Here is a 27792-nt window from a genome sequence, read left to right on the forward strand (position 1 = left end):
CCTACTGGTGGCACACAAGAGGACAATTCTCTTTCGGCTAAGCCAATTTTTTTTTAGTGTCAAATAATATTATAATTGTATGATAATATTTTTTATCATACAATTATTTTTATATGTTTTGCAGAGGATCCCCGAAAAACAATTTATATTCATAAATCTAAAAACATTAGTAAAATACAAAACAATTTTTGGTTTTTACACACTGAACAGACTTAAAGTCGAACAGCAACACAAAATCCATGTAAAAACATAAAATTAAATAACGTCTTTAAAAAAAAGGTAAACGGGGGGGGGGGGGACTAATTCCATTGTAACAAATTTAGACATAGAAATGGCAAAAATGTAAAAAAAGTACCAAAATCATTTAAAAAAAAGTAAAATATAATTTAAGCTTAAGATTGAATTCCAAATGTGGCTATTTTTCTCCTTGTATGCATCTTAGAAGAATATAATTTACTTTGTAACAATGCACACAGAACGAAATGTCGATACAACTGACACGTACAGTTGAACTGTAGCGAGCCGATGCAGCCGCAGCCATTTTAGTCATTAGGTGACCAAACCCCCCGATTTCAACCCTTAATGCTGAGCACCAAGCAGGGAGGCAATGAGTACCAATGTTGTAAGTCTTAGGTATGACTCGGCCGAGGCTTGAACCAGCGACCTCCCAGTCTCAGAGCGGGCGCCCTACCATCTAGGCTTCCGTATTGAACTCCCTTATTACCCAACACCTACCCTGTTTGTAAACTAGCGTGACATAGCCAAGTTGCACGTGCATTGTTAAAGCAGATTAGCCGAATTCATTGACACAAAAAGATCGTAGATGGGAACAGCTCAATAGCACAATGTGCCAGCAGCAAGAGACTGTTTTAGTTCTTGATATGCACTGGATTTCATCCTTTGAACTGAAAAATTGGCCATGAAAATACATGAATTTGGCCACAAAGATCGAAATTTCCCTTAAGCGATAAATAACCTTACTAACAACGCGGCAGCCATTTACTCATAGCAAAACAAGGGATTCAGAATACTGCAAAAATATTGGCATTGTCTGCTACCGATGACAGACAATCCAGATTACAGCAAAGGAACAAGACAAGGTCGGTATAACAAAATATTTGAATTTAAATCAGCTAGAAAAGCTAAATAATTTGACAGGTATGGGTTAACAAATTATGAGGTTAAATACTATTTTCTAGGAATGAAAGGCATAAAAATAATCGTAAAACACATGTGAAATAAAATCCCCAGCTCAGTATATCTGATTTAATCTTGCCGTGCACTTAACTATACATCTTTGTGGATCTTTGACCAGTTGTGCATATTTGACTCATAGCTGACTCAAGTAGTCAGGAAGCCAGTGGAGATGAAAGGCAAATTGGCAGTGTGATACCAGAACCACCTGCTGGCATCCAAAGGCAGCAATTTTGAGCATTATGTGAAAGTTTAGCTAAAAAAAAAAAAAAAAAAAAAACTGGTACCGTGAGTAAAAAGTGAAAATGGAATGGCTTCATGTTACTGTAGATCCCTAATAGTCTATTGATTACAGTGAATTTGGGCTTATTGTAAATGTTAAAATTAGTCCAAGCGGCAAGAATATAGTCAGACATTAAACCAGTCCTTTATACAAAAAAAAAAAAGTTTACCAACCACCGGACTAATTCGCGTCCCCTAGATCAATATTGGATAGCATTTTTGTTGCAATGTCTGAAAATATACCAACGTCAATTTGAGTCCACTGCTCATACCAATTAAATCCAGTTTTCAATCTGAAAATGGCTGAATGTTCAGCTGACCAAATCCAAGCCCTTTCAAAGTACACTTAGTTTGAAATGATTGCATACCTGCTGCACAAATTCGCAACCACTGAAGAATAGCAATGGCACTTTTAGCTTCCAAATAAAAGCATGACTCTGTTACAAAAACTAATCTTTTATTGAGAAATTCATATTTAAAATGAGCTTTACAAAACAGTCACTCCCCGTTCTTTTTCCTTCCCCGTTTCGCAGCAGGTTTAGGCGCAGTTTCAACATCTGAACTTTTGGCACTTTTCCCTTTTGCAGTTTTGACCTCTTTCGGTTTGGTTTTCACCTCGTCGGTGGGCGCAGGTTCCTTCACTTCTTTGGGCTTGGCTTTGCTCTTAGTGCTCGCTTTGGTGTCGGCTTCCTCTGTGGCGGGTTTTTTGGCTCTCGGCTGCTTTGCCGGCGCCGCTTTTGAGGTGGAAGGGTCCGCTTTTTTGGGGGCCTTGGTAACCTGAAAAGAGTGAATTATTTGTAGCGCTAGTGGTGTCAATCACTTGTGGATATTTACAAAACTTGACACCTGATTAGTTTTCCAAATGACCATTTTACACAACTATAAAGATTGAGATATCCGAGTTCAAAAGATAGTTGTGTCATTTGATCACTAGATATCACTGAATTGTGTCGAGTCAACCGAAAATGAGAACAGGATTACCAACTACGAAGACCCAGGGACCAGCTTTTTGCAAAGGAAGGGGAAACAAAAATGAAAGGGGTGGAGAAGCCTCAAACAAAAAACACTGGAAAAAAGGGAGGGAAAAGAAAAGCTTGAGAACAAAGGGGAGGGAATAAGACTACGTTTTATTAGAGGATACTTGTAACAGCAAAATCCAGCAAATCATGACAGCTTCATTATGTAAAATATATCTCGACCTACAACTATTAAAAAAAGCACATTTACATAATGGTCCATATATTTTAATTTATTCAAATTAATTCTTACATATTCTTTACCGCGACGATGTGCTACCAACACTGCCCCTTTAACGTACAAACAAAATGAGTGAAACAGAAACTCAGTAAATCTTGGTTTACTAACATGTAGACGTGGATTAACAAGAATATATTTAATATATTTACCTTTTTCTTTGGCGATTTCTCTTTCACATTTGTAGCAGCTTTCTTTGTAGCACCTAGACAAAATTCTGTTAGTTCAGCTCTTCAGTCCATTCCTTCATATTACAATACGATTAGACACGCAAGATAATAAGTCACCTGCTTTGGTCTTCGCCGACACTTCCTTTCCCGCTTTTGGAGCCTTTTGCACGTTTGGCTCCACGTTCTCCAATTTTGCTTTGGCTTTCGACTCTTTGGGCTTTGGTGCCAGCTTCACGGAAAGTGAAAAAATAAATTGTCTTAACATTGTGCACTAAAACCAAGATTTGCCAAAAGTGCAATCGGGGTGTTTCCACCGTTTTAAATATTAGTCCAATACAGTGAACTCGAAAAAGAACCCGTGTAAATAGAAAACTGGCTGTTCAATTGTGCAACTATTTCGTAGACCGATTTTGACCATTTTCATTGGTAGGAACTCAAATTACAACTGCTTCTCCAGACACATTTTAAGTTTGGCACTTTCATCTAGTCAAGTCATTTTTATTTGTATAGCCCTTAATCACAAATAGTCTCAAAGGGCTTCACAAGTTATTACATATAAGAAGTTTAGGTTATTCGTATGCTATAGAGTAGAAGTGAGTTTTAAGCCTAGACTTAAACATGTCCACTGAGGCAGCAGATCGGATCTCAGGGGGAAGAGCATTCCACAACACCAGTGCCCGGATGGAGAACGCTCTCGAACCAGCGGGACACTTCTTGGCTCTTGGGATCACCAGGAGACCGGCGCTCTCGGAACAAAGGCTTCGGGCCGGGACATAGGGGGAAAATCAGATCTGAAAGATATGAGGGGGAAAGTCCATGTATGATTTTGTATAGTAATAGGAGAACCTTAAAATCGCATCTTAGGCTAACAGGGAGCCAATGCAGGTTAGCCAAAATTGGGGTCATGTGATCTGACTTTTTTGTCCTAGTTAAAAGCCTCGCTGCGGCATTTTGTACCTTTGTACCAGCTGAAGACTCTTGAGTCTGGTCATCGGAAGACCGGAGAGTAGTGCATTACAGTAGTCGAGACGGGAGGTAACAAACGCGTGAATTATGATTTCCGCATCCGACTGAGAAAGTATAGGACGAATTTTAGCAATGTTACGGAGATGGAAGAAAGCGGTTCTAGTAATTTTCTTCACATGTGTTTGAAAGGACAGATCGGGGTCAAAAATGACACCTACATTTTTAAGTGAGTCGCTCTGTGTGATGTGGCAATTGTTGATGTTCACAGCGGTTTTAGAGAATAAGTCACGGGACTTAGATGGACCAATAACTAACATTACAGTCTTTTCAGAGTTAAGACGCAGGAAATTGAGTGACATCCACTCTTTTATCTCAGTGAGGCAGGCCTCCAAATTTGCACAGTTTAGTGTGGCAGATTCCTTCATCGGGAGATCGAGTTGAGTGTCATCTGCGTAGCAATGGAAACTGATATACTTGCGAATAATATCACCTAGTGGAAGCATATAAATGCTGAAGAGAAGGGGGCCAAGCACTGAACCCTGCGGAACACCACTGGTAACACTAAAGGGCTCAGATGTCAATTCGCCATATTTAACACAGTGTGTCCTATCTGAGAGGTAGGATCTGAACCATAAGAGGACGTTTCCTGAGAGACCAATCCATTTTTCAAACCGTTCTAGCAAGATATTATGGTCCACTGTGTCAAATGCAGACCTAAGGTCCAGCAGCAGCAAAAGTGATGATGCGCCAGAGTCCATTGCCCGTAGGAGATCATTGGTTACCTTAATCAGAGCTGTCTCAGTAGAGTGGTTAGCCCTGAATCCTGATTGCATTGATTCAAAGAGATCGTTCTCGGACATGAAATCATTCAGCTGCTGTGCCACTACTTTCTCAAGTATTTTAGAAATCAACTGTAGGTTTGACACAGGTCTATAATTACACAAGTGTTTTGGATCAAGGTTGGGTCGTTTCAGTGTGGGTTTAATGACGGCGGACTTAAAAGCCGCTGGAACGACACCTGAGGAGAGTGATATGTTTAAAATATTTAGAACTGAAGGTGCAAGAACGCCAAAGAGACCTTTGATAAGTGAACCTAGAAGCGGGTCAAACTGGCAAGTCGTCGGTTTGGCCGTAATCACCATCTGTTTAAGATTATCGAGTGACAGTTCACTAAAACGGGACAAAATGGACAGCCACCATGTCGTGCATCAATAGATTTGAGTGCTTTAGTATGTGTTGAATTAATATTGTCTTTAGCGATTTCTTCCTGTATGCTTTGGATCTTCTTAGTAAAGAAGACCATTATGTCGTGGGCAGAATGAGTGGCGCTATCAGGGATAGTCTGTTGCCTTGTAAGCGATGCTACAGTGTCAAAAAGGACCTTGGGATTATTTTTTTGTGACGCAATCACCTTCGAAAGGTAGGCTGATTTTGCAGAGGCCAGGGCCGCTTTATACTTCAACAAACTATCACACCAGATTTGATGGAAAACCTCAAGCTCGGTAGCGCGCCATTTTCTTTTAGATTTCCTGCATTCTCGTTTAAGGGATCTAGTTTCATCATTAAACCAAGGTGTGCGTCTTTTAGGTCGTGATTTAAGCCGGATGGGCGCTACTGAATCCAGGTCATCTGAGGTTAAGAAAAGCCATTTTCTATATTAGAGTAGGCTTGGACTCAGTCACCAATTTTTTCAAAGAAGGCATCAACTAAAGTTGAATAAGAACCTGAATTACAGCAGCACTAAACTTACTACAGCTAGTTTCGCACAAGCTCTAACACAAACTCGGTGTGTGCAGAGTCACAGGCTGCGCTCATATTGAACATATGTTATATGAAAATCGGTCATTGGACCAACAAATATTTATTCTTTTCTTTAGAAATGTAAACAAGACGTATGACCTGCAACAGTGTGTTTAGTTAAGATCTATCAAGAAGTTGAGGTATGGGCATTTAGAATAGGGTCAAACATTTTACAGGGTCAAGTGGTTATTTGACGGTACTGTAATCAGTTAGCAGAATAGTGGAGAGAGGGTTTAGCCATGATACAATTCAACAAAGTAGATAGAAAATTGAACCGAATTATGGTGAAGGTTCACTGAACAGCCATCCTGCACTGTATCTTTGTTTCCCCATTACGGTCTCTACTTCTCACATGTGTTTCGCAGTCCGATTGGCTAAACAGTCTCCTTGCCCTTTATCTTCCTGTCGGTCAATGAAGTTGGGGTTGGAATTGACCACATGCGTAAAACAACTTGATGGAACCTACATAACGTACACACATCTTTTAATTTCCAGTTTCTCCTAAAGCCATCATGTCAAAAGGCTCTGGTCTGGACCACCAAAAGCCCTGGCCGCAGGGGCCAAAAGGCAGAGTTCTTATTGCTTGCAAAGTTAGGGGTTTTCCCTGCCCTCATGTAGGTTTTAGATCAGGGGATGGTGTAATAAGTCTGCAGCCCTTTGAGACTGAATAAGGGCTATACAAATAAACATGACTTCTTGATCCGCTAAACTTGCTCTGGAGCCACAGGTGGCACTCCCGAGTGGCTTTATCGCTTTTAACAGTTTTTTGGAATTGGAACAATATGGTTTCTGTACGAAAACAGACAGGGCACGACAATGCTTTTCAATATAGGCAAAATGCGTTTCCCTTCTTATAAGGCACATCTGACCACTCCAGTCCTTGAAGGCCATGTGTTCTGGTTTCTGTGCTCCGCTACAGAAAATTCCAATAACCAGTCTTGTTTAATATTTAGTGCCTCCAGGAACCTCTTTCGGTGAATAAAAAAAATTGAATACTAGGGGAAAACACCTGATCATAGCCTGGTCTGTTTAGGCTTTACATTTGTGTCTCCGGACTTGTTTTAGGCAGGGATCACCGTCCCAAAAGCAAATGTAGTTTTCCATAATGTCCACATGATGGCAACAAAATGTGTCAAGCAAATAGTGTCCTGAAATTATGTTCACCTTTTAGTGGCTTAGGGCAATACATGCAGATATATTTTTTACATTTTTAATACAACAGTACAGATTTATTTTGTTAAAACATGTATTAAGTATAGTATGTGCCAAAAGATCACTGCATAGCAGCAAGAAGACTGACAAACATGGTGGCGACTTCTCGGTAAGGTTTCCAAAATAGAAAATACAAAAGCTCTCCATGTTTCTTTTTGAATAAAAATTAACACTGGCACGATAGTTCATGTATTTTTCTCATTTTCAATGTTTTGTTTTAACTGAACGAGTTTTGAGGCACTGATTCCACAGTCCCTTTAAAACCCCAAGCATTATTTTACAACTTAAAAGGTGGGGTGCAGCATTTGAAAACACTGCAATCTCGACTAAGCCAGAAGATGGCGGCATAGAAACATAATTGGCAAGCATTCCTCAAGAGCGCTGGGTTTAAAAAAACGAGAAGATCGATTTGAATACTAGACATAAATACATGAATTACCATACCAATGTTCATTTTCTACAAAAAAATCAGGCCGAGAAATTTGTATTTCTTTTACATAGCAGATCAACACCCAAGGTTCCGCCGTCTTGGCGCTTGTTGTGGTACTGGTTTTCCTTTGCTTAAACAGTGCCATCTAGTGTTCAAATATTAAACACTTGGGCTTTAATACCATGAAACGCTGGATAAGGTTAAGTAAAACCAAACTAAACTAGGCAGCGTCGGAAGTACTCCACCACTTTGAGATGGTTCAGTCCCATTTGATTCAGTCACGGAAACAAAATATTAACAGGGGCTGAAGTTAAAACACCCCATCCAGTGTAAAATGTCTTCTGATAATTATGCATTTTCTTTGCAGTTGACCACAATTTGATGGATTATCTATAAACCAGGGCAGCACGGCGGCGCAGTTCATGTCTTATGAACCTCCTGCGTGGGTTCAAATCCAGCTCCAGACTTCCTGTGTGGAGTTTGAATGTTCTCCCCATGCTTGCGTGGGTTTCCTCCGGGCACTCCGGTTTCCTTCCGCATTCCAAAAACATGCATGTCTGGAGAATTGGTTGGTCCAAAATGTCCCTATGTGTGAATGATGAGCGAGCGAGTGAGTTGTCTGTCCCCGTGTGCCCTGCGATTGGCTGGCAACCAGTTCAGGGTGTCCCCTGCCCACAGCTTGCTGGGATGGGCTCCAGCACCCCCGCGACCCTACTGAGGATAAGCAGTGCAGCTGATGAGAGGAGATCTATAAACCATTTAGTATTAAAAGTTATGAATTGATACCGATTTCTCATCTTGTTAATAAAACAGCTTGTGTTTTAGAACACGGGGGTATATTTAAAAAATGTACAATTATCTTAAATGACAGAATTCATATTTTTAATGACTGAAAGATATTTGTTTGCGGTAGTAAGAGCTAGAAGACTGATCGGCACCCAAAGTTCGGAACCCACTTTCTCCCCTCTGAACACCTACTAAGAAAATAAAACTGATTACACTTTAAATTACGCACCCCACTTTTAATCGCCGCAACTTTCGTTTAGTTTGTAAGCATTAAAACAGATGCCACGTCTCAATAAAAAAAAAAAAGTTAGAAAACCAATCTCTTCGATTACTGTACCCGAAATCTTCCATTGACCCCCGAGGAGACGAGCGAGTTGGCAGGCCGAACCAAGGTGCCGTTGTCCAGCCCTTTCGTGATGGCTCTTCGGAGGAAATACTTGAAGCGGACCTGGTCCACGGACGGGTACTTGAGTTTAATGAAATTGTGGATGGCTTGTTTGGAAACTCCCTTCTTAGAGTCCAATTCCTTCAGCGCCTCGGTTACCATGACGCTGGTGCCGGGGTGCACGGCGATTTTTCGTAAAGCCACAGCACCTAAACGTTCAGAATTACAGGTTATTTTTGAGAAATCAACACGATAAAGATTTTCTCCCTCCTTCGGTTTTTCATACCTGTCAACCTGTACGTTTTTGCCGTACAAAGTACGATTATTATGCATTTTAAGACGTACAAGAAAATCCGTACGGAAAAACGTAAATTTGTCAATTATGGGTACCATCCGGTAGACACAGAGTATCACGAAACAGCAAATCAATCAAGTCAAACGAGTTCGCCACCGTAGCCTCTATCTCGGAATAGTTTTTTTTTTTTCGTTGCAAACGAAGCGAGCGGTTTGATGCTACTGTGCGCATGCGTCTGCCGCCTGGGGATTCCCCATCATGCATCATTCCGTGGTAGTTGTGTAGTGAAAGGAAGTCCGTCTCTTTTTAGAGAACTGGCTTTTTCGGCTCTAATCATTAAAAAGAGCCGGCTCTCAAACGGCTCACTTGCTTTGATGCATCATATTACGAATTATTATGTTGTATAAAAAGGAGAAAATGAAATTACATGTTTGTGGTTCTCCCTTTAATCAGTATATTAGGAACAATAATTCAATGCAGAAAACGAATTAATAATTTGAATAAGAAAATGTATTATTCTACTTAATTATATTTGCATGTATTTCTTTCCTTCTACAGCGAACGTCCAAGCTACTTCATTTTTGAACTTTTTTTATAACAAACCTCATTCATGCCGAGCAACTCAGTATCTCACACAAAATGTTAATTAACAATATATTTGATAAAACGAAACACATATACAATACAACATGTTCAACTACATAATAAAAAGGTTTAAAAAAAACTATGGTGTAATTATTTTGTATTTTGTAAGGGAAAATACGACAGTTTATAAGGGCATAGAGCCCTGGAGCGCGACAGGTATGCTTTTTACCTGATAATCTTGGCACTTTTGGACGCACTGGTTCGTCGCTGGGGGCAGGCACGTCATTAACGACGGCAGTTCGTTTCTTGGGAGGCATCTTTTCTTTCATTTACTTTTCCTTTCTAAAACGAAGTCATACAGCGAAAGAATCCGCATCTATAAAACTTATTTAGAGCCACCCTCGAAAGTGTAGACGACTCTCTGACTTTTTTTTAGCGAAAGTGTAGCAGGTGCGTAATCAAGCGCACCAGCTGAAATCAATTAGTGCGGTGTCGTTCGTGAACGGAACGGCGTCATGAGCCAACTCATTGAAGCGATGAACGACGGTGGCCAGCTCTCTGATATTCGAGCCCGATTCTCTTTGCAGTTTGCAGTTTCTTCAATGTTTTTCTCTTTTGTTTCTCTTCTTCTTTAGTTTCTTTCCCTCTCTAGCTTTTTCTTTCTTTTTTTCCTGTTTTTTTCTTCTTTTGTTTCAGTTCCCCATAGCCTATTTTCGTCTTTTTTTCTTGCTTCTTTACCTTTTATTGTTTTCTTATTTTGTTACATTCCCCCAAGCAAGTAAAGTCATATTTGCATTTTCAAGTATTTAAGGCTTTCAACTAAAACAAACCGTCACAAATGTTTACCTTATGTGGAGGCATTCAGTTATAATTATGCTTTTCTGATTTTAATGACTGTGTTTCCGGTCTTTGAGGTGCACTTTTAAATTTCTGGAACATTTGCGTCCTGTAGGTTTGCCTTATAGTCCAGAACAGGGGTAGGGAACCTATGGCTCAGGAGCCATATATGGCTCTTTTCATGAGTACATATGGCTCCGAAATAAAATGTAACTATTGCACATCTCTCTGTGGCGTTCGAAGGCAAGTGATTTCATCCCGATTTTGGTCCATACAAAGCCGAAGCAACTTAATGCAGAAGTTTGATAAGAAACCATTTAAACTGATAAATAAAAACGCTGGCAAACGACTTTGATTGGGTGAGCAGTACAGGTGGGCGGATCCCTGCACACAGCGCAAGGCACTTCCTTCTCTCTCTCTCGCTCAGTGCAGTCTACACCGAAAATGAATATGACGATATGCTTATAGTTTGCAGTAATTTGTGACATTTTTACAAAAGAACTTTGCATGCACATTGTTTTGAAACCGTTTTTAAGGACGAATTTCATGGAAAAAAATTGCCTCAACACTCTTAACTTAAGGTAGAAGACAAATTGTAAATGGCATATTTACATTGATTTGGGACACAGGATTTGGCATTATTATCATTTCATACATTTGATTAACTCATCAAATGACACACAGTGAAATAAAATGTGCTGAAGAATTAGCTTTTGTCTAGAGAGCGTGTTTGGCCGTTTTTTCCCAATTTTGTCTGAAAATATATGATGTGGCTCTCTCAATTTATTTTAAAAAAATGTTTTGCTTTTATGGCTCTTTGGGTCAAAAGGGTTCCTGACCCCTGGTCCAGGAGATACAGTAAAATCTCTCACACTTTTGTATGTCTGTCAAATTTGGGGTTTTTAAGTTGAGTCTTGTAGTCAAGAAAATACCTTTCCAAGATCTTTTCTCTTTTTTGCCTTTTTTCATTTTTTTTGTTTCCTTATTTCTTTTACTACTTCTTCTCTCTTTTTTCTTATATTTTTTTGTTTTTTGTTTTCCCTTTTTGTAGCTTTTTTTTGTTGTTATTTTATTTGACTTTTTGGTTTGCCTTTTCCTAGGTTTTACTCGTTTTGCTTGTCTTCTTTTTTCCTTGTTTTTAATCTCAGGCTTCATTTTTTTGCTCTTTTCTTTTTTCTCTTTTAGATTTTTGTTTTCTTCTTTTGTTTCTTTTTTTGCTTTATTTTTCCATTATATCAAAGCAATTTCATGTAAAGTGTTACAGTACTTAGTAGTATAGGGATTAAAGCAATGAAGCAAATCTGAAGAGTCATTTGGGGGCTGAAATAGGCAATTTTCCCCAATATTTCCCATCACTGCAAGCCATTAAGAAATGCACTTTGGGATCATGTGACATCCCATCACATAGTCGTCAGTTTCACCAAACATTGTAAACATGTTTTTTTTCTTTTTCCTTAAAAATCTTTCTTCTTTCCTTTAATATTCTGTTCCTTTTCCCTTGTTTTAATTATTTTTTTCTTACCCCGCTATTTTTTTCTTTCCTTTCTCTGCAAAAGGCCAGGCAAAGAAATCAAAGGAAAAATGGTTCTTCATGGTCACTTTAAGTCTCCATAATTTGTATACTTCTTTGTGCCTTACAGCTCTTTTCAGTTGCACGACACAATGTTGCAACATCGAGAGGTCAAATAATACACATGGTTCCTTTCATGTAAGGGCAGCCTGCGCTAAATATGGATTCATTTTTCCGTGATTGTCCTATTCTCATATTAATTCTTTGTGTTTTCATTTTTAGATCTCATCAAGTATAGCAATTTAAAAAGAATGTTTTCATATGAGCTTGTTTTTTTGTAGAAAACCCAATATGGCCTAACCTCACTAACCCTAGTTCTTGTGTTTGAGGACCCTGATACAAACTGTAGCATAGAAAAAAAGGATTTATTGTCATATCTTATAAGAGAAGTTTATCCGCTGCTCTTTTGAAATAAAATCATTATCTAGGTATTCCTACGTTATGAAAAAAATGTCTGCAATGAGAAAAAAATGTCTGAATGGCATGACCACTAGGGTTGTAGAGGCACCATATCCTGTAGTGTGTCTTGGGCAAATACAGCCTGTTGGTGCCCATTCCTCTCTAGGTCAACATGTTTCTACCTGGTCTCGAACGGGGCACCTTGCTAACCGCTGCACTATACTGAAGCTTAAAGCTCCTATTTGAGTACTGATAAGCTGCATTTATTTATTTAGTACTAAAAGCAATTTAATTACTATTTTTGTTTATGCGTTTTATTCCATTGATGTGTTTAGGAGTCTATTACTTGATTTCCTCCTTTTGGGCATGTCAAGGTAGGCATACTATTGATTTTTTCGTTTTGTTTTATTAGTTCCGTTTGTTGCATGTATCGGGTTGGTTTGTTTTTATGGTATATTGTCACCTTGTATGGCTCAGAGTTTGTACACCTTTTTCATGGCCAAATTCAAGCACTTTTTCAAGGGCTTTCAAAGCCAATTTTCTAATAACATTAAAAGAAATAAATCCGGTGTCAATCATATATTTTACAGAGTCACAAATATATCTGCAAATACCATCACTAATTCTACTGTTTCCGGCGGAAAAGTGCGCCGAATCGAAATCCTTGCTCTCACTACCGCCCCCTGCCATGGGGCAAAGGAATAGCGTGCCTCGCTCATCAGCAGACGCTCAGACGTGATACATTCCATATTAATTATACTAACAATATACATAATAAGGGTACATTGAGCGATTTCCAAGAAGAAAATCCCCAAAATGTGATGAAAGGTGAGGCACAGCATCACCTGCCTCCCCAGTGTGCAATTCACTGATATATATCAATTTAAACATCCTTTTGGTTTTTATTCAGAGTTGCACATACTGAGTCATTACAAACACACTCAAATACGTCAAAGAAAAATATGCCTTTATTTGTGATTTTTTGGGACATATTCTTTTAACATTCTCCTAACACTCTGTTAAAACATGCATCAGTAGTGTCTGACAACGACAAAATGGCAGAATAAAGCAAGTTAAAGTGCTTTTATTAGGCTTTAATATTTTCCATGTACCTTATAGATAAATGTTCTAAAATATAAACTATGATCAAAAAATAAATATGACTATGAGTGTTTTGGCAATCCTTACTTTTTGTAGTGTTCAGTAATCTTTCCATGGATAACGGAAGTCCTCTCAGGAGACACAATTGGTCTTACCGCGATGTGATGTTAGTGGCATTATCTAGAAAAACCTGCCAAGAGATGCAGACATGTAGAATACTCAAAGTTACAGTGAAGAAAATAAGTATTTTGCTATTTCTTCCACTGAGAAATCATGTTGGGGTCAGAGGTTTTCATCGTAGGTGCACGTCCACTGCGAGAGAGATAAACTAATAAGAAAAATCCAGAAATCACTGCATTATTTTTTTTAACAATTTATTGAATAATAAGTTGTCCTGATTGCAGATTTAGCGCAGCTGCAGCGGCTTAATTGGCGCCAACAGCCCGGACAGCTGATTGGCTGTCACTCTCTTTTCAAACCCCCGGCTTCCTCTTGGAAGCCGTCAGATCGTTGTGCAAACTGTTGCCTTCAGCTCAGTAAGCCTTTTCGTTCGACTCCGTTTTTGCCCTCCTTTTTTCTGCCTGATCTTCGTTGCCAACCTGTTTCCGGACCTGACTACGCCCCGTTCTGCCTGTTACCTGACCTGTTTTGCCCCGTTACCTGCCTGCCTCCTGCTACGACCTCGCTTACGAACTCGACACCGCCTTTGATCTCCGGTCCCGGCCAACGACTTGCTATTCCCGCCTGTCTCCGATCATCCTCACTAGACACGGAAGTGCCGATTCCGCATAGCTCGCTCCTTTTGTTCGTCAGCCATCGGATTGTGGAAGCAAGCCTTACTCTCCCTCTTTTTCAATAAAAACTGAGAAAACGAGCGCTATTGGGTCCTGTGTCCGTTTCTGGTCTGTGAACACCTGAAGTATGTGAACACCTGTGTGTCATCTAGAATTCGGACCCTAAAAGACCTGTTAGTCCGCCCATTAGAAGTCCACCTGGACTCCATGTATCATCCTGAATCAGATGCAGTTGTTTGAGGTCGTTAGCTGCATAAAAACACCTGTACACCCCGTAAAATCAGTAAGACTTTAACTTGTAACATGACGAAGACCAAAGAGCTGTCCAAAGACACCAGAGACAAAATTGTACACCTCTACGGAGCGATTGTCAAGCAGCTTGGTTGAAATTGGTCCACTGTTGGAGCAATAATAAGAAAATGGAAGAAGCTAAAAACATAACGGTCAATCTCTACAAGATATCACCCCATTAGGAATCAGCCCAGAACTACATGACAGGAGTTGGTCAAGGACCTGAAAAGAGCTGGGACTGTTTCCAAGGTTACTGTAGGTAATACACTTTGAAATCATGCATGGCACGAAGGGTTCCCTTGCTTGAACCAGCACATGTCAAGGCCCGTCTTAAGTTTGCATATGACCATTTGGATGATACGGAGGAGTCATGGGAGAAAGGTTTGTGGTCAGATGAGACCAAAATAACACTTTTTGGTCATAATTCCACTGAGCGTGTTTGGAGGAAGAAGAAAAAAGAGGACAATCTAAAGAACACCATCCCTACTGCGAAGCATGGGGGTACTTCGGGGGTGTTTTTCTACACATGGGACAGGACGAGTGCAGTGCATCAAAGAGAGGATGACTGGGGGCCATTTATTATGAGATTTTGGGAAACAACCCCCTTCCCTCAGTCATAACATTGAAGATGGGTCATGGCTGGGTTTTCCAACACGACAACGACCCGAAGCACACAGCCAGGAAAACCAAAGAGTGGCTCCATAAGAAGCAAGGTTCTAGCCTGGCCCAGCCAGTCTCCAGACCTGAACCCAACTCAAAATCCGTGTTTAAAAAAAAATCATGCGTAGTGATTTCTGGATTTTTATTTTTAGTTTATCTCTCTCACAGTGGACATGCACTTACGATGAAATTTCCGACCCGTCCATGATTTCCAAGTCGGGAGAAATAGCCAAATAGGGTGTTCAAACACTTATTTTCTTTACTGTAAGTGTCTCATGTGTGAGTTGGACTCTCACTAAAGCGCTTCGTTTGCGGTTGGCCTTGTTTCCTACGTGTATGTTTGTTTGTTTTTTAGCTTTTTCTTCTTCTTCCTGCGGCTGCCGGTCACCTGCTGAGACTCGCTGCTAAAAAGGGAAGAAAAACCGTTGCGAGTGGACAGTAGAGACCCGAAGCGGAACCGCACTCCATGGCATTTTCCTGAGAAACAAAATAGACACGAGACATCAGCGTGAAGCATATCATCACCGTCATTCAAGCCTGTAAAATCTAGTTACATTTGAACAATGGTGGACCGTGAGGGCCTGCAAGGCCTTCTCTGCTCGCGTTAAAAATATCCAAATCATGTGATATTAATTATATCTTGTGCATCAATACATATTCAATGATTCCAAATTGTCTTGTCAGTTTCATTTCATTGCTTTACCCCTGGTTACACTGCTTACTGTGTTCTTTCATTTTCAAACATTTAGCCTATCACATTTCAGCAATTACTTGTTGCTAGGCTCAGAAATCTACCATGAGGCTTGCATAATAGGATCTGCAGTCTCTCATGAGACCGAACATGCGAGAATGAAACTCAGATCCCGAGTTGGTTCAAATTTGGATTCTGGACGGCCGAGAGAAACGTTACCGCTTTTACAAACATAGGGGACGGTAATTCACAAAAACTATCGCGCTAACAGCTGTTGAAAAATGACAAGGAAATAACATTGTTGTGTTGATATAATTGTGAAAGGTTGCACAAACACAAAACGAGCAAACCTTTCGCGAGTAGGAAAAATGTTGTCCGCAACTTTCAGCCTTGAGGTAAGATCTTAAGCTGTTTGTACAGTCTTGTTTGACTTAGATTTCATTACAAGGGACATTCTTTTGCGTCGTTGGCCCCGTTTCACGATATCCCGCTGTTGCACAGTCAAACTGGTGTTGTGTAGCAGCTAGCGGACTGCGCTACAGCACCCAAGTACTCACAATTAGAATAGAAAATTTCACTTTTAAGAAACAGCTCATACTTCCGGTTCATTCACAAACAACGCACCACTAATTTAGACTGGAGTAAATGCTTTCCTGTGAATTCCGCGGCACACGACTGCATTTTAAGCAAGGACATAGTTTTGACATGGACAAAGGTGGACGTTTCCCCACCAATATCGAGCAATCACAAACTCCTTCAAGCCTGGAAATCTGCTTCCACAGGTCAGTGCACACGTTTTGTTCAATTTCTTTAGTATGTGGCTATATTAACCCTCTTATTACCACAGGGGGGCCGGCGCCCCTGCTATACAAGCGCTATCCAAATTACTGTAACTCTATGACTGTTGGGCTGAAGAGAAAATACAAACGGTTCCTGGGAGAAGGGAAGACGGGCTTTGTGACGATATAAAAAAATCTAATTGCATCAAAGTAGTTCTCCAAAACACCCAGAAGGTGGCAGCAACTTCCCACAATCGCATCTCAAAGGCATCCACATGTGGCAATGAACAAATCACGGGCAAGAAATGACACAGACTGGGCATAATAAGTAATGCATTTTGTAAAGCATTTTTTGTTATATGTGACCAATAAAACATTTGAATTCTTTGAACATTACTGTATTAGTTCTGATTGTCAAAGAGGCAAAGAATTGGGAAAGTGATTGGTTGACAATGATGTGGGTCTGTATCCAGGATTTGCTTCACCATCTACCACACAGGCCCATAAAGCACCTGTTGATAGTGAAAAATAATTGACAATATATGAACAACTTTTTTTGTATGTATTTATAACAGTTCATGTATCCAGTTTATGTTGTCTTACGATGTGTTCATGTTCAGTTCCATTCTCTATTTCATTATAATCCCGAAAAACCCAAGTGCGTTTTTGTTTTTCATTTTGAACACTTATTACATCGTCTTAACACTTTTTTGTGATACCAAATCTTGAAAGTCTTGAAAAAGGGCCAAAAGTAATCACATATAACATGATTTGTCAAGTCAAGTCATATTTCTTTGTATAGCCCTTTCTCACAAAAAGACTTTAACAGCAGCACAGCACAGCACAACAACATGCTCTGATTTAAAACCTACATGAGGGGGGCAAGGAAAAAAGTCAAAAACCTCATGTTCAGAAAAATGTGGGAAAAAAAACATGCTAATAGGCTGCACATGAGGTAATTATGTCTTTCTTCTTATTTTGAGTGTCTGTTCAACCATATCATCATCATTTAGTCCTTTGAGCCAGATCTGAACCATCAACCTTTAGAACAGGTTGCAATTTTGACTATTTCTTGGCCCTAATAGCAAAAATAATTTCAAGTGGCCTCTATGATACTTGGTTTAGGCGATGTAAGCTTATATATGGGATATAATTAGTGGCAGTTGTGGTTTTGTGTGTGTTTATGTTATGATTTCCCATCACTGCCAAACCTCCACCTTTGATTTGAAGTATTCTGCTGACTTATTACCTCTGGATGGAAAGGATGACATGATTCCGGCTTCTTTCTGTCCTTTTGAAACTTCAACCTGTCGCACTTCAGCGATTCGTTATGTTCACCGCGGTCAAGGTTATAATGGCCTCTGCTCAAACAATGGATCAAAATTCAATGATCTTTTGCCACTACATTCACCACAGGTTTCAAGGATATACATGATTTCAATGGGATCCATGGTCACTGGTGGAGAATTGCTGCAGTCACATTTGTTGTCCACGACAACCATGAAGAGATTGCTGCTGGGAATCTGCTGTATGACAAAAGACCTGCACACACGATACGTTGACTGTGCAATTGCAATGGTGTAGTACGCTCTTGAATATGACTTTGGAGGAATGACTCGATTACCTGATGCAGCCGTCGCATTCGATGTTTCCGGTGGTCTCTTTAATGGTTCGCTCTGAGACAAAGGCGGGATATTCGGTATCGCATGGAACCATTGTGGTCTTGCCGCGAGGCCGCTGAGCTGTCACGTAGTACAAATGAACGGATGGTCAGAGATACAAACTGGTGCAGGGTTCCTACAGCTTAACGCACATTAAATTCAAGACTTTTTAATACTTTTTATAATGCCTTATAAAATACATTCGAGTTGAAAAAAAACACACACACATTTGAAACAAAACAAAACGTAACCCGGCTTTCAGCCATGGGGAAAAACGTTCATCGGACAGCCACTTCTCATTAAATCGACACTTTCCGAGCATGGTCCAAAGTAAACGTCTCTGCCTGAAGTTGCTTTGTGTGTTGCGGGTAGAACTAAGACATGCGTCTGCTCTGAAAGGCCCGACTGAAAGCACATCACCGTTTTGATAGTTTTGTTATTGTGGTCACGCCATGTTGCCACCAAAGTAAATGAAAGAATTAAGAAATGTTACGGAATCTTTTAGTTAAAACAAATAGAAATCTTATCGAAGTGTTCACATTTTTGAAGACTTCTGAAAGTTGGATTATAGACATTTATTGTCAATTAAGGCCCTTTTCTAAGAATAATAAATTTAATGCCTTTTAAGACTATTCAAGGATCTGCAGGGACCCTGTGGTGGCTAGATTGGTACAACGATAGTTACTTTATTCAATAACATCTATGTTAACCCACTAAGGAGTGTTGTAATACTGAAATGTGTCACTGCATATGATGTGCCCCAAAAACTTTGAAATTTTTATTGTTTAATATCTCGTGCATCCATTCAATATGGTTGATGTAAAGTGTAAGGAAGAGTCGAGACGTTATTTTTTTTTAATGAATGTGGAATAAGAAAGCTTGATGCGGTTGAGAAAATGGCCCCTTTTTAGCAGGAGGAACTCTTGAAGCTCATCTTCTAAAAGTAAGTTAAACTTAACTTTATTTATCTTTATAGAGCATATTATTTTATGAAATGTTTATTTTTTAGTACAAAACAATACAAGTTACTTATACAAGCCTTAAACATAATTATATAAACCATAAACATACAAAATATAGCACTGAAGCGACTTATGAAGAAATTCAACTTACAAACAATCGTCCGGAACCTAACTCGTTCGTAGGTCGGGCAGCGTCTGTATTCCACTAACTAACGTTTTTCTTTTGTCACAGCCTGTCCTCCTTGTATAAAAGTGATCTTCAGCTGTTCATATTGCTCACTTGTGAATGAAACAGCTTTGTTCTGTACCTTATTTGTGCCGAAAATATTCTGAATAAAAAACCCCTAACTGAACTGCTCAATGCCAGTGCTTACTTTACCCATCTTGCAAACTGGATGTTAAATAAACACGTGGAGGAAGAAAAGCAACACGAGTCGGAATTTGAAAAGTGGCTTTGGACCAGCCCATGAACACTAGGGCTCTTCAAGTATATCCCCAGAAAAACTGTGAATCTACCCTGGAAATACAAATACATTGTCAGTCAATTGTTTTTACCCCAGAAACATATTTCTCAAAAAAAACGCAAGAATAAGGGCAATTTAACTTTAGCTCTAAGTCACTGTTTTTGGACCGTTTTATCTTCTGGAATAGAGTGGTAATTATTCATCCTTCAAGACATTTTAAAATTGGAAGTCTTTCGAGTTTGTCGAAAAACATAAGTCTGGATTAAAATAAAAACAATGACTTCCTCTAGGGTGTCATTATTTTGTCATTGTTTTATAACTCAGGACAAAAAGGCTCCCAGAAAACCCAGTAAATTTCACAAGGACATCTCCAAGTGTTTATTTCGTTTCAATTCATTGGCTAAGATACCTAAAAAAAACATAGATTGTTATCGGACTGGGAATGGCTGACTAAAAATAAAAAATGATGAACTACTTCAATTCAGCCTATTTTTTTAAAGTATTTTTTCCATCAGATGTGTTATGGTCACCAAAATTGATGTTTCTAATTGTGGCCAGAATAAATAAGCTTATGAGGCTCAATCAACTTTTACCATACCTTTAACTGAAAGATCCACATTCCACCAGCTGTACAGGTTAAACTCCAACAGAAAACTGAAAAGAAAAACCCAGTTAAGTTTTCAGTTTTTATTTGGTTATGAACACGTAAATGGCAATTGCTCATGTGTAAGATTTTGCCATGTTTGAATAAAAGATGAATTATTTCATTCTCACTAGGCTTGCAGGGTTTCTGGAGCCCATTCCAGCTTTTCAGGTAATGAGCAGGGGACACCCTGGACTGGTTGCCAGCCAAACGTAGGGCACATAGGGCCAATTTTGACTTGCCAATCGATAAACAAAATATTATTTATTACAGGGTTCATACACCTTTTTCAGGGCCAAGTTCAGGCACTTTCAAAGCCAATTTTTCAAGTTTTCAAGTACCTTCGAGGGAATAAATCCAGCACTGATCAATAGATCGTTTTTTTTGGTGTTGACTTTGATGACTTAAAAAAGTTACCATCTTGCTGCTAGTACATACTTTCTGCTATTTTGAGCTGTTATTGTCAATGGGCTTCTATAAACTGATATAATTTCTGCATTTTCAGTGATTTTGTATTGTTGTTTGACTAAATCTGTTCAGTGTGAAAAAAAAACCCTAAAATATCTGTTCTAATTTCAATTTATATTTCATGATTTTTCCAGAGATCACCTGCAAAACATATGAGATTGCTAATTACTAAATAATTTGGTGCATATTGTTTCATTATTATTGATATCTCTTAAAAAAAAATGATAATCCTGGAAGCCGTTGAGGAGCTAAAGGCAATTCTCAGTGAGCCTAACTAAAAGATTTGCTTCTCAAAAAAAGAGCCGGGTGCAGTAACACTTCACATGACAACATAGTAAGGAAGCCACTATCTGCGTCATTTTTATGCACACTTTTCATCATTTAAAACCGCGGTCTATCGAGTCAGACTGTTTTTGAACATGGGAGTGGCAAAAAAAAAATCAAGCGTTATAACACTTCACCCACAATTCAAGCAATTTCCTGACCTTGAAAACACATTAAATTCAAGCATTTGCAAGGGTTTCAAGCACCCACAAACCCTACAGAAGCATATAAATGCTGAAAAATAAGGGTACCGGGTAGTGAGCCCTGTGGGATAGATGCTCTTCCATCTGAGATGCGATCTGCAACCTAAGAATCGTTTAAATCTAGGCGTTAAACACACGAATGCCCCCAATAAGCAGGTTGGCGCCTTGCATGGTCGCTATTGGTGTATGAGTGTGAGTGTGTGTGTGAGTGTGTGTGAATGGGTAAGTGTGAAGCACATTGTAAAGCGCTTTGGGAAGTCTTCATTGACTTGAAAAGCGCTATATAAATGCAGACAATTTATCATTTACTTATATTCAATAGCTTATAAATGATGTTGACCTCAGGAAGCTGTCAACCGGTCATCTAGGTACTACTTATATTTCATGTTGATTGTGTACTGTCTGTTCATTATCCTCATGCTGAGTTTTTTAGATCAGATTCAGATTCAGATTCAGATCTACTTTATTGTCATTCTAGTACACGTGTATACAGAACGAAATGTCGATACATCTGACCCGCCCAGTTTCCTTGAATGTACAGATATAAGTAAAAGTTGTATTGTATTATGGCTACGTATAGTATTTTACCATAGTGCCGATAGTGCAAGAGGAGTAGCTAACCAGATGTGCAAAATGGGCAGTCAGGTTAACAAGTCAGGTAAACAGTAACATTAACACTGTAACAATAACGCTGTAAGTACAATAGTGCAGAGAGCAATTGTGCAAGGAGTGGCAAGCTATAAAGAACTGCCAGTAGTGCAAAAAGTCAAATTAGCAGCCGTTTTGATTTAGGTTAACTATATGTTAGATTGACCATTTAACAGTCTAATGGCCAGGGGGACTAGACTACTGCGGAACCTGGTGGTCCTGCACCGCACACTGCAGTACCTCTTCCCAGAGGCTAGCAGAGTGAACAGTCCATGATGGGGGTGAGAGGGGTCCCCGATAATGTTCTTAGCATGGGATAGGCAGCGCTTCTGGCCAATGTCCTGAATGGAGGGAAGTGTAGTCCCGATTATTTTCTCTGCTGTCCTCGTTACCCTCCTCACACTACCCCAGTCGGTAGCGCTGCAGCCTCCACACCACACAGAGATACAGCTGGTCAGGATACTCTCTATGGTGCCCCTGTAGAATGCGATGAGGGAAGGTCGGGGCAGGTGGGCTCTCCTCATCCTCCGCAGGAAGTACAGACGTTGCTGTGCCCTCTTAACCAGTGATGCAGTGTTCACGGACCAGGTGAGTTTGTTTGTAATGTGCACCCCTAGGAACTTGATACTGCTGACAACCTCCACAGCCTTGTTGTTGATGCAAAGTGGGGCATGGTTGGGCTGGTTTTTCCTAAAGTCGACAATGATCTCTTTAGTTTTGTCAACATTCAGGACCAGGCTGTTGTCCCTGCACCAGCCCACCAACTGCTCCACCTCCTCTCTGTAGGCCAGGTCGTTGTCGTCCCTGATGAGGCCCACCACTGTTGTGTCGTCAGCATACTTCACGATGTGGTTTGTGGCGGACCTAGGGACGCAGTCGTGTGTCATCAAGGTGAACAGCAAGGGGCTCAGGACACAGCCTTGGGGGGAGCCCGTGCTGAGGTAGATGACATCTGAGATGTTCTGACCTATCCGCACTGATTGATCAGGGGATGGTGTAATAGTAGTCTGTACTCTGTACAGCCCTTTGAGACTTCTTGTGATTAAGGAATATACCAAAATTGACTTGAATTCTATTGTTCTAACCAACAGTGGTGTGTCTGGTTTACATTTCAAAGTTTGTTCACTGATTGGAGAAGTGCTCAATGTTTTGGTGTGAAAACATTCAATAACGGGAAACATTTTGTGATTCACGATATTCTTACATTACAAGTTCAGTCAGGAGCCACTTGACAACAGTGAACGGCTGCAAAACAAAAACATAACGATAAATAACTGAAAGCGTAATACGAGGAGAATGACGAAAACAGTTTCCCTTCATGTACTCACATCCGACAAGGTGCGTGCGCTGTCACTGCTCCCAGCGTACTCTCTGCACAGGGCCTGGTAGTCATAAAGTGTGATCCTGCAGCAACAGTTTTCAGTCAAAACAACACCACACATCAGACTTTGCGGCAGCACTTAAAGTAATAATCGTTTAGCGAGACCTTTTAAACGAGCCCATTTGGAGGAGTTTGTTCATGACGGCACCTTCTACCTCGCCAAAGAAGAGCCCAGTCTGGTAATCCAGTAGAGGTTACGATAAGACATTTCTAGTCATGTACTAGATGCCAACTTGCACAAATCATACCTGTGACATCTCCTCTGTGACAAGAATGAAGCCATTGTTGTCAATCAGGTAGCAATTGACGTCCTATCAAAGAGATATTTTAAGCACAGGGAAACAAAAAATCTTAACAGATTTTAGAATTAGAGATTGACCGATTTTTGGGCGAGCCGATTATTGGCACCGATATTTGGCAAGTTTTTTAATTCAAAGTGCCGATTATAAAGCCAAAATATACAGCTGAGGCTTTCTCTCGCTCTTTTGTAATCCCCTCCCCTTGCTACCCAACCGCTCCACCTATTTGGATAAGCGACCGGGGGCGGAGCCACTGGAATAACGTTAGTAAAGCGGCAAGCTCCCCTAACCCTTTGACATGCCTGTGATGTTGAATCAAGCCGCGGATAATATTGGGATTTCCAAAAGTCCATGCTAGAAAAACCGTGTGTGTGATTAAGAAAAGACTTAAAAAGTGTAGTTAACTTGTTTTTTATGGAAAAAATGTTTAAGTGGAGACCGATACAGGATATTAGCTCTTATCATAACATTAGTTCGTCATTTAAGGGTGTGTGTTTGTGATTGAGAGAGAGCATAAAAAGCATGCTAAAATGGAAGGCTTACTGATTAGCTGTTAACTTTAGTTGGGCAAGCTGGCACATAAACAGGAGTGCCCACACTTTTACATTTGCCGGCCCTGTTGAAATGTTGATGCACTTTTTGTTTTAAGTTAATTTAAATTGTCTTGGTTGTAATGACATTTTTTAAAATATTTTTGTAAAAAAGCAAATTTAGGGAGCAATACATTTTTTTATGTACCGTATTTTCCGCACTATAAGGCGCACCTAAAAGTCTTAATTTTTTTCAAAAGCTGACCATGTGCCTTATAATACAGTGCGCCTTATATATGGCTCAATATTAAATTCGCAAGGTCTCGCAACTTACGCAACAGCCGCCGACTCGATTTTCCCCCGAACGTGGAGTAGTTTGTGGTGTATGCTGGGATTTATATACCGGCGTTTCATTGGCTAATCAATGTGTCAATGATTATTTGAAACGATCGCTATTGGCTAAAGTTATTCGGCGCCTCGGATTGGCTAAGGGGCCAAAACAAACCCAGCAATTGGCCGAAAAAGATGTGTCAATCATCCGTTACATCGATCGCTATTGGCTGAAGTTATTCGGAGCCTCGGATACGCTAGAGGGCCAAAACAAACCCTGCAATCGGCCGAAAAAGATGACTGAATATCAAGCTTGCTAAAGTACGCCATAAAGAAATATGTTTCATTAGTCTGTATTTGTAAACATTTTTCTCTCCTGGATTTACTACACTCACGGTTGTAAGAAGACCATGATTGCGTATCATTATTGAACGTGAGAACTTAGGTGAGTTATGCGGCTTTATATTTTCCCGGTATCTTGTTTTAGAACGATCTTGATGTTGCTGTGATGAGTTGAGTGAATTAAACTTAATTCCAAGTGTTTATTGTCATATGCACAGTAAAGTTGTGAGCGAAAAAGAAAATAGCAAGTAAGGAATGGTTGGCATTTCTTGAATTCCAAGACTTTAACCTTCCGAATGATATTTGAAATGACGCATTTAAGTGACATCGTACGGACACCGCATCCGCACGTGTCTACGACACGTATTTGCTTCTTTGCAAGCTTTGGGAATGTTAAGGGGGTAATACGTTTGACTGAATCATCTGACTGTTTTGTCCACGTTCCCATTGTAGCGCCTTATAATCCGGTGCGCCTTATCTATGGAAGATATAGGACCAAAAACTATTTTTTGGGGGTGCGCCCTATAACCCGGTGCGCCCTATGGTGCGGAAAATACGGTAACTTTTATACAAGTTGCTGCTAATTTTATTTCCTGCGCTGTTTGTATGTTGTTTAAGTGGAAGATAGGTCATGTTAGTTGTTTTGAAATGTATTTACTGTAAAAGGTTTTGGACAGCTATACAAGTTTTATCTATATTCATAACAAATATCCTTTGATTCTTTTTTTGGCTCCAAATATCGGTTATCGGCCTCCTCTTGATACTAATAATCAGCATCGGTATCAGCCCTGAAAAACCCTTATCGGTCGATCCCTATTCAGAATGGGTCGATTATTCGTACCTCGCTATCACAGCTGATGCTGCATTTTCCGTCGAGAGCTGTACACTGAGCACACAAGAGGGAATTAAAGGTAATTAGTACAGTGATTCACAAACTAAGTGTGGAAAATTGTCTGATTTTGTGGCCCTGGTTAAAATATATAGCAATTATGTTCCTCCACTGAATGGTAGAGTGGTCGGCAACAAAGATGTGTCTGGACCTACTCCCATTCATACAAGATAATAGTCAAGGAGATTTATAAGTGGTGTCCACAACTTGATATTTTGCTACTCTAATTTATTTTTCAAAGTCTTTTTGAACTCAGTTAAGCATTGTTAACACATACTTAATAGAGAAAATATTTTACTTTCTACTTTTTAAAGACAACTCAAACGACACACCCCAATTTAAAGTCAGTGTTACTCAACCCTTTTGGGGCAGAAGTTCCTTTTAATTGTTTAAAAAAATCTTGAAGCACACTTCATGTAGAAAATTAAAAAAATATATTATTAAACTGAATTATTTTTTATTTCAATGTATCAATGTGTTTTAAAATGTCCAAATTTTCATATTCATATATGTATTTCAAGACTGGCAACATAGCCAATGTTGAAATGATAATGAAAATGAAATGATTTTTAAAATGTCATATTATTGTATTTTTTACTTTCTGTTTACTAAAATAAGGATATTACATAATAAAAAAATATGAATTAAATATAAAGAAATTTGCTGTATTTGTACCTTTCTCTTGCTAAATTCAATTAGTATTGGCAAATAAGAAAAATATTACATAAATGAGCAAATTGATTTGCCAGTACAACATAGATGTTACTGTTACTAGTTTTAGCTGCTAAAGCTCAAACATCCTTGTCACGGTTGCCCATTGCCCTCACTTGCCTAATTGGCTTCCCTCCTATTTAATCTCAGTGCTCTCACTCACTCATCGATTCCGCCTGTCTCCAGTATCCGGTATCGATCCCGTAGTCTCATCCTGTCTGATATCCGACTCCAGTCTCAGGTTTCTGGTATCGATCCTGTCTGTCACGTCCTGTCCGGTATCTATCCCGTAGTCTCATCCTGTCTGATATCCGACTCCAGTCTTCAGTTTCTGGTATCGATCCTGTCTGTCACGTCCTGTCCGGTATCGATCCCGCGTGTCTGGTATCTGCTCGTGTATCTGGTATTGATCCTGTCCGGTATCTACACCGTCTGTCCGGTATCTGCTCGTGTATCTGATATCAATCCTGTCTGTCCCGTCCTGTCCGGTATTGGCTTGTGTATCTGGTATCGATCTCGTCGGCCTCTGGCTTCCTGTTTTTCCACGCCGGGCTTCTGTCTTCTTCTGGCCAGCGATCACAGAATCATTGGCGTTTGTGCTCACGCACATGACTGCCCCATTCCCGTAAAATAAAGCTTGTGTGAAAACATTACGCATCTGGGTCCTCCTCCTGTTCTGGTTCTGACAATCCTCTTCAAACAAAATGATTTAACAAATAATGCTGAGCATACAGTATTGCAATTGAATCAAACATATTGCAACATGATAACACTTAAAAAAATTAGCAACATTGCCAGATTATTTAGCCCGTTTTAAGGATTGTTTTTCCTAATTTTGAAACTATTTCCTGCTGCACATGAGAAAAGGTTTCATGGCACGCTAGTGTTCCACGACACACCAAGTGAAAAACATTGGACTAAGTTAAGTGTGAAAAATGCTGCAATATTTTTCTAATTAATTAAGTGTTATTTGGCATCCAAGTTACTTGTGATAACTTTAATAACAGACTCTGAATTACCTGTCTGCAAGCAGTCCAAAACTTCCTCTGAAAGAATTCGAGCTTCATCTGAAGCCCGACAGCTGAATAGAAAGTGATCCCAAAAATCAATTTGTGCCACATTCATGCCCAAAAAATGTGAGGAATTGATGTCAATAAAAACATGAAAGGTCCATAGTCACCTGCAACAATTGGCGATTTTCTGTCATCGAGGAGCTGAATGGCTGTGCTTGCCAAGACAACACTTTTATTCTCCAACGCTAAGAAAGATGCAAAAAAGAAAAGAAAAATAAAGACATTTCATGATTATCACACGTAATTCTACAACCCAAACATATATTGAATGCTATTTTTTAGAAAAATGAAATATCTACTGCTTAGATCTTGTGTTGATTTCTTGCACCTTATGTTATACTTTGCAGAAATGTTTTGCCATCCCAGAAAGTAATAATTCACAG

General features: G+C 39.7%; 2 protein-coding genes across 8 annotated transcripts in view; both read right to left on the reverse strand.

Annotated features, from left to right (window-relative positions):
• Positions 1–1916: 1916 nt before the first annotated feature.
• h1m (linker histone H1M) lies at positions 1917–9808 on the reverse strand. The gene is made up of 5 exons (XM_088337158.1): positions 9589–9808; positions 8432–8688; positions 3018–3129; positions 2883–2935; positions 1917–2253 (listed from the first exon to the last, which is right to left on the reverse strand). Exons 1-5 carry the CDS (start codon positions 9686–9688, stop codon positions 1975–1977), a joined length of 801 nt encoding a protein of 266 aa, XP_088193284.1. The 5' UTR covers positions 9689–9808; the 3' UTR covers positions 1917–1974.
• Positions 9809–14422: 4614 nt separating this feature from the next.
• cacna2d3 (calcium channel, voltage dependent, alpha2/delta subunit 3) overlaps positions 14423–27792 on the reverse strand; it is a 63213-nt gene continuing 49843 nt past the window's right edge. For 5 of the 7 annotated variants that reach the window (XM_088338210.1, XM_088338209.1, XM_088338213.1 and 2 more), the window contains 8 exons: positions 27517–27594; positions 27356–27417; positions 25578–25622; positions 23484–23546; positions 23341–23411; positions 23183–23258; positions 23059–23099; positions 21784–22718 (listed from right to left, as the gene is read on the reverse strand). In XM_088338210.1, coding sequence (XP_088194336.1) covers positions 22004–22718; positions 23059–23099; positions 23183–23258; positions 23341–23411; positions 23484–23546; positions 25578–25622; positions 27356–27417; positions 27517–27594 — 1151 coding nt within the window. In that variant the 3' untranslated portion in view covers positions 21784–22003. Of the gene's footprint in view, positions 15489–17730; positions 17809–17905; positions 18024–18105; positions 18224–20166; positions 20223–21783; positions 22719–23058; positions 23100–23182; positions 23259–23340; positions 23412–23483; positions 23547–25577; positions 25623–27355; positions 27418–27516; positions 27595–27792 lie in introns of those variants that run through there. The other 2 variants (XM_088338212.1, XM_088338211.1) reach the window with 1 other exon arrangement.

The sequence above is a fragment of the Urocampus carinirostris genome, chromosome 6, assembly GCF_059441175.1.
Source record: "Urocampus carinirostris isolate Australia breed hairy pipefish chromosome 6, RoL_Ucar_1.0, whole genome shotgun sequence".
NCBI lineage: Eukaryota > Metazoa > Chordata > Actinopteri > Syngnathiformes > Syngnathidae > Urocampus > Urocampus carinirostris.

What these genes read in the sequence shown, in the direction of transcription:
- h1m (XM_088337158.1), bottom strand. Translation starts at nt 9,688, where the DNA reads ATGAAAGAAAAGATGCCTCCCAAGAAACGAACTGCCGTCGTTAATGAC. An exon ending in GGGTCAATGGAAGATTTCGG is followed by an intron (nt 3,130 to 8,431) that starts GTACAGTAATCG and finishes CTTTCCGTGAAG; the next exon opens with CTGGCACCAAAGCCCAAAGA. An exon ending in AGAAATCGCCAAAGAAAAAG is followed by an intron (nt 2,254 to 2,882) that starts GTAAATATATTA and finishes CACTCTTTTCAG; the next exon opens with GTTACCAAGGCCCCCAAAAA.